The 7,189-nt window shown below is 45.3% G+C and overlaps 1 protein-coding gene across 1 annotated transcript; it reads right to left on the reverse strand.

The window, feature by feature from the left end:
• Positions 1-5,806: 5,806 nt before the first annotated feature.
• LOC1273158 (NPC intracellular cholesterol transporter 2 homolog a) lies at positions 5,807-6,567 on the reverse strand. Its single transcript, XM_312110.6, has 2 exons — positions 6,278-6,567; positions 5,807-6,202 (listed from the first exon to the last, which is right to left on the reverse strand). Exons 1-2 carry the CDS (start codon positions 6,453-6,455, stop codon positions 5,925-5,927), a joined length of 456 nt encoding a protein of 151 aa, XP_312110.5. The 5' UTR covers positions 6,456-6,567; the 3' UTR covers positions 5,807-5,924.
• Between the last annotated feature and the right edge of the window lie 622 nt (positions 6,568-7,189).

Here is a 7,189-nt window from a genome sequence, read left to right on the forward strand (position 1 = left end):
CTGAACCTCCAAAACTTTCCCCTGATCAGTGCAGCCGTCGGTAGTAGAATGTTTTGATCATCCTCATAGTCCTCTGTGCATACCGCTAAGGCCGGCATTTTTGGGGCATTCTCTAAGCGGCACTCGCCAATATCAACGGCAGCCGCCTGTGGCCAATGAAAGTTTGTCCAAACTTTCCATCGCTCATTCCCGTTCCTTCCCTAGCCCATCCAACCGGGCTGCCCAAGGAATCCTAAGCATAACGAATTTTCCAACTTCTTCCCCCGCAGTGCCGCCGGCTTTGTGATGGAAAATGTCTGTCCCTGGACTCCTTCGCCCTCCTCATTGCCAGAAGCGGAAGCAAACGATTGTTGCTTCTTAACGGGAGAATGTTTTTTTTCGTTTTCGTTTTTCATTCCTTCCACCAATCATCTACCACGTTCCGCACTTTTGACTTTTCCAGCCCAACTAACGCAGGAAGCAAAACAGAACCGTTGGAGCGCTCTGAAGCACGAAACGCAAGATTACTTTCTCACCACCCTGCGGGAATTCGCAACAGGCCAAAAGATTCATAAAGATTTCGACACTGGTGGTGCGCTGAAACCGTGGTGCCCCATTGCTTTGGGCGCTTCTTCCGTGCTGTACGATCTAGTTCCTGCTTAGAAAGCCTTCCCATTTCCCTGGTGCCTTCAGGTGAAATGGGGGGGGGGGGCACAGTGGTATTTACTAGGGCTTGATTCATTCATTCACACACACATACATACAGCGATGCTGGGTGGGATTTTTATGCTCCTAGAACGCACAAATCAGTGGCGCTCGCAATGGTTTAAGAATGTGTTTTGTGTGAGAGTGTATGTGCGGGGTATTTTACAGTATTTTATGCTCATACTGTTATTACACCAGCCGTAAAATATATTCCAATTCATGCATTTTCATTATTCACAAAAGGTGTGTGTGCACTGGTTGCATTTTTATTTTGTTTCCTTTTTTTGGAAGTAGAAAGGAGCAAAAATCGAACCATCAAATGTGAGCCACATCTAACCACCTCCCGTGCTCCCGATTGGGAACCGGGCCCGCATTTCCTCATTCGGGAAGGCTGTTGAGCCGCAAGGAAAACGGGGTGGACTTGGTAGAAGTAGCAAACGGCGTAAACGTAGCTGGGGAAAAGAGTAAAGCATCAAATAGCAAAACCGGTGGTAAAGCGATTTCAGGCAGCATCCTCTTCTTCAAGTACCGAAACACCTCGGGGCTTCGTCAAATTTTCTACTCAGTTTCATAAGCATTTGGTACCAGATGCGCTTTCTACTGTTTTCAATGCCCCAGGCTCAAATGGAGTCAAACAGTCAGCCGTTGCCGTTGAACAATCTGGATACAGCAAACCGGATTCCGGTTAGGCCATAATCGTTTGTTTGTCCTGCGAGGGGATGGATAAATATGTACAATTACTGGGCGGCCCAGGCAAGTGGACTGAATTGGCTCAAGGCGGATACTAAACTTCTTCAACCATTCTTAACCTTTGACTGACATGGGAAATAGTATTTACGTTTATTCCTCGTAATACAGATCTGCTTAAGATGCAATCAAATCAGCGATATAATTCACATAAAACATGCAAATATGCCTTAATACAATAGAGTAATCTACTTTTAAAAGCAGTTAAAATAACATCATGTCCCATTCGTGCCACGGAGTTTTTTTGTTTCATACTGCCCTTTTTAATGCACTCACAGTGCAGCAGTTCACAGTTTTTTTTGCAGACAAGAAGCAGGAGTCCGTTCGGCAGGAGTTTTCAATAAATTTAAACTTCAAACTACGTAGAACGCTTCAGTTCGTTTCCGGAAATCCGACTGCACGTAAATCTTTGACCAGACTCCATTTATTTGTAGTGCTGTTGTACAACTTTTCTGGGCTAGGTATTGGTGACACGAAGGTTTTTTTTCGTTTTTTTCGGCTCGTCCTTATTCTCTCTTTGTAACAAAACTTTCCACCATTGTGCGCGTACAGTAGTGGGTATGCTTCAGCTGTGCTTCTGTTCCTGTTCGGTGATAAATTTCCATTTTGTTTTTGGCACTTTCAGAACAGAGTGTCTCGCTCGTGAGCGAACAAAACTTTCACTCCCAGAAAGCCGATTAGAGCGAGATCGCGCATGACACAAAACGAGCTAATAAAGGATGTAGTTTTTCGAGTTTTTCAAGTGTTTCGTTATCTTTGAAAAACAGGTTACAATTGTACCTGGTAATTGTGGATAAAAGGAACTCTTTCGAATGTTTAAATCTAAACGCGTTCAGCAAAAGCTCTTGCATTATGATTTACAAAACGGTGTCAAACTTGTGCCCACTTCTTCACCAATAAATCGCAAATAAATCAACAACAGGTTGGACCTCTCTCAAAAAGCTCACCATCAAAGCGATAGCAGGCCCGTAAGCCAGTCACTTCCATGCTAGCAATCAATCAAAAAATACCCCATTGCCAAATCTGTTCCAAACCCTCCGAACCTTCGCCCCTGATTAGCCTTTAATGAGCGATCCGTTTCAGGTTCATCTTCATTCGCGAATGCTTCTCTAACAGCGACCCAACACCCCGAGGGCACAAACGCACCATTGCGAGGTGGAAATAAATAAAATTCGCTAACAAACTAATTCACTTTCTGTGCCGAACCCGTAAATCCGTCGACGAAATAATCCGGCCGGCGGACCAACGTGCCGCTGACAGGTACGGCCCCGTACCGTCGTCTCCACATTTCACCTGCAATCAAACTGCAAAATCAAATCGCTCCATCCTTTCTCACAGCTGGGAAAGGAAATTGAGAGGGAGCAAAAATGGCAAAAAAGGGAGGACCCCGGGAACACCGGGATTTTCTGCGGCGAGAGGGGGAAAAGCGGAAACGATACTAAACAAGCCGTAAAGATTGGTGGGCGCTTACCTCCCGCGCGTGGGTTTGCCGTGAGTCTTTCGGCAAAATACGAATTTAATTGAACGGAACAACCAATCAACTAACCATTAAGAGCTGCTCCAAAACATGCCCCCTTCCCGTAGGATGTGGCCGCCCCTTGAATCGAATGAGCAGAGTTTGGATTGATGGGAGGAAATTGGTTTCGGGGTGATGTCCAAACTTCCATTCCGCCGGAGGGCCGGAAGATTGACTGTATCCACTTCCACCGCGGTAAGTTTGGCCCATTCCTGCCAGGGACTTTGGCGGAAAGGTTTTGTTTGGATTTGCAATTTTGCTGAACGAAATTTAATCAGAAACAGAGGCTTATACATTTGGCCATCCTTGCAACGTACAGCAGCTCTGTCGTCAGTCTATGTCCTTCCACGAAGTAAAATGGGAAAACCAGCAAAGAAGAAGCTATCCGTATCGGTTGACTTTAAAGTATCTTTGTGCATGTCTTTCAGTTCTAGTTGCGTTTTTTTTACTTTCCAAATAAAACTTAACCTTCATGATGTAAGAAAAACATCTTCAATGTTTCTACCCCCTGGGCACTAGACAAAAGGGAACTTATCGTAGGAAGTAAAGGGGCAAACGCAATGCCACAATGCCCAAAAGTGTATCTTACGTCTATGATAAAGACAAATTGCTTTCGCCAAAGCAGCTCGCTCCGGTGTGCTGGCTTTGCTAAATTTATACAATTCTTTTTGCTTGTAGCCCCGGACCTACCAAACACAAGCAAGTGCGTCGGGATGGTGGCAAGCAAGCAGACAGGCAAGCAGACAGGAAACGAAAGAACAAATTTAACCCCAAACCCTGCCGGCGGAGAATTGGGTTGGTTATTTTAGGATCGCAGGCGGAACCAAGCAAACAGATCCTTTTTTTCTAAGAGAGTCCTAGAATGGTATCGAACCACGCATCGAAGCTGATATAGCTAGGGCCTTAAGAAGTATTACTGGAGAGCTATTTTACTTATTTCACTTCGTTCGCGATTGATTCGCCTCAATGTTCGATTTTAGAAAGTGGTTCGCTTCGAGCCGCGTGCTTAGAATATTAATACGCCAACCGACCAACGCCAGCAGTACAACACTAACCTTCGACCAGCGGGAAATTGTTTTAGCTTATTGAAACAGATCCTCCTTCGATAGGGAGAGGGAAAAGGGAATTAGTTTTTCACTCGAATTTATTTACCAAACAGTCCATTGCCGGGCCTCGGGGTACTAATATACTGCAACCTTTCCAATTGTTTGTATATAAAACTCCCATATCTCCCAATGCCAGTGGAAGTTTATCACAGATGGTCTTGATCTAGACACTCCTCGCTGTAGCATTTGGTAAGCTCGTAACAGTTAAAACTTTAATTTCGATTGCACTCGCATTGTGGTGGTGAACGCATTGGTTGTTGATGGGCAAGATCCGCCCAGCCCGTTCGCTCGCTCATTGTATCAATTGTTCGAAACCGAGCCGTCGTCAGTCGATGCAACAAAAGCCACCCGTTAATGGCTTTCCGAAATGCAATCGCCTTCTAATGCGAGTCGATTGAGATTGTTTGCCCTTTCCTTGCATTTATGCTTTACGTGCGCAGATGGTTACAATCGCGTGGCCATTCATCGTTTTTCAGACCGTGCGTATCAACAAAACGCCCAACAGCGCTGTAGCGTCAATGTGCGTCTTCTTGCCACGGATCGATATCCTCACGCACTAATTTGCTGGGCAAATGTTTCGAAGAGCAGCAATAGGCGGGAGGAAACGAGAATGTTCTCCCTTTCGCTTAAGGTTATTATTTATGTTAAATGAGATCGTTTTAAACATTACTATCGCTTTCATTGGCGCACACATATTTTGTACGAGGTGCGCTCGAAAGCCTCCCGGAATCCGTATCAATTTCATACCACTCGGCTGGGAGATGAAATCGGTTATTGGTTTGGGGAGGCTTACGACAGACCCACTACATCCCGTACTGTACCAATCCTCTCCAATAGTTGAGAAATGATAAATGATATCGCTGCTAATAATGAAATACGAGCCGTAACGGAGCAACGGCTGGAACCCCATTCAGCCTCTACCCAAAGGCAAACGCCAGATGAATCTGTCCTCCGCACACCAACAGAGTTCCTGCTGATGAACCAGCACTTGATGCACATTGCATCTGAAGCCACTTTCTTCTGACACTACCAAAGTTCCTCTTTCCCCGAAATGCTCATCCCGATGGAAACAAAGAACCGCAGACATCGAAGCATCGAACCGTTGGATTACCATACACGCCCGAACCCTATCGAACAACGATGAGACGAGACGAGCATGTTTATTAGCGTATGAAATATTTACGATAATCGTTTGCCGCTAGGTCGCTTCGTCTCGACTCCAGCCCAAGCCACGGTCGCTTTGGATGAAGTTGCAATTTTTTTGTCTTGCTTGCTTCACTTGCTATCGTTCAATTATTTGCTGTGTCGAGAGAAATTTACCAACCGATCGACCGGAATGATGTGCAGATGATGAACAGCAGAGGACGTAGAATAGCGGTCGGGAGCGGTTTTATGCCGTCTTAATTACCACATTACGGGATAGATACCGTATGGTTATGGCTGCCGGGATCGTCTACTTGACCCGTAATCCAAACAGTGTTTAATCACGTCAAGATGTGCTAGCACTTGCATTTCACACGCGCGCTGGCCTTGGTTTGGGTGCTCCGGGTTAACAACCTTGTACCTTGATGGTCGCCATTGGTAGCGTTTTAGTACTATAGACTAGAAGCAGGACTACAGCAAGCAAAGCAAATGGGGCTGTTTCTTGTCACGATCATTTAAAGTAATCGTTTTATGAGCTATATAAATATTAGTATCTCTATAACTATGATATACATAGGACAATTGTTGTTAACCAAAAAGCACTTTGTAATTTTCTTTTAAACGATCGCTTATTTATTTAGCTGGCTTATCCATAACCTAAACTAATACTCTTATCGATAGCACACATTTCGTCTCATGTCCAGTTCCAACCTTCACGATGCAATCTCTCACTTGCTGGCAGTGACAACCTGAGCATCAACGACAAAGCAGCTAACGGAATTGTTATTCTGATCGATGAGATCGATCTCAATGCTCAGGCTAACGAGCGGATAGATCGACAGGATCGGCATGGTCAGACGGTAGGTAACATCCTCGTTGGCCGACAGCGGACAGCTGCTACCCTGCAGGAAGTTGCAAGTGATGGCGTTCGAGCCAAGTGGATAGTTGGTCACCACACCGAGTGCCGTCGCGGTGGCGATCGTAGTCATCGAGGTAACGGCACGATCTGACCAAACCAAACAAATCAAACCAAACCAAAAGTTAGCTACTTCAGCGCGCGTACTAGATTGAGGAGGCTTACCGGTAGTAAAATCGATGAGTCCAATCACATCCTGTCCGCGAACGAGATTGCAGGGAGGAGCGGTACATCCTTCAATGACCACGTTTGTCGGTTGCGGGCGTCCTCCACTACACGCGCGGGACACATTACCGTACGCGAACGCCGGAACCAGCGCAATCAAGAACAGTACTCGAAACATGTTTGCTGATAGAGGTTTTCGTCACACTTTTCAGTTCACTTAACGTTTAATTCGTGCTGTTATATGTTGCTGTTAATAGAACTGGCTACTGTTTGAGTGATGTCCAACTCTAACAAGCGCCGGCTTTTATACCACACGCAGACCGCCACTCATCGTACACTGACCCTATTGATATGGCTTTAATCTTGACAATTGGTGCGCTTTTTTTATCTTAGTATCATCCATAATTTGATTTATATGTGAACAGGTGTGCCGTTTGGAAGCCGCGTTAGCGACACCGACACGAGACCTCTCATGATAAAGATAGCAACAGCAACAGCGTGAACCAGGTGTTCAACACCAGGTGTTCTATGGCATTCAGGCCACTTGGAACGTTGAAACAAATCCGCCTCGGGCTCTTTTTTTAGCTCCTATATTGGGGAGATTAGTTAATTACAGTTCGGTTCGATTATCAGCATACAAAGTCACATCTTAATTATCGATTACAAATCAGCAATGTGCAAGAATTTGCTCGATTTTTCGGCACAGAAGCCTATTACGATCGTTTACTGGTAAATGTTTTAATAAGTGTTTTCCGAAAGCAATTGTGGGAATGCTGTTTGCATACCTTTGAACCGGCCAGCTTTCGACAATTTATCGCCTCTACCGAACAGTTCATAAATATTCCCACCAACAACCCTCACCCGTTGTCACCCATTGCGGTGTTTACTATAAATGGCCACCACGCCACGGTA

Source organism: Anopheles gambiae, chromosome 2 (genome assembly GCF_943734735.2).
Source record: "Anopheles gambiae chromosome 2, idAnoGambNW_F1_1, whole genome shotgun sequence".
NCBI classification, from domain to species: Eukaryota; Metazoa; Arthropoda; class Insecta; order Diptera; family Culicidae; genus Anopheles; species Anopheles gambiae.

Excerpts from the sequence above, each read along its gene's own strand:
- LOC1273158 (XM_312110.6), bottom strand. The coding sequence starts at position 6,455 with ATGTTTCGAGTACTGTTCTTGATTGCGCTGGTTCCGGCGTTCGCGTAC. Across the intron at positions 6,203-6,277 it reads ACTCATCGATTTTACTACCG|ATCGTGCCGTTACCTCGATG; the intron begins GTAAGCCTCCTC and ends TGGTTTGGTCAG.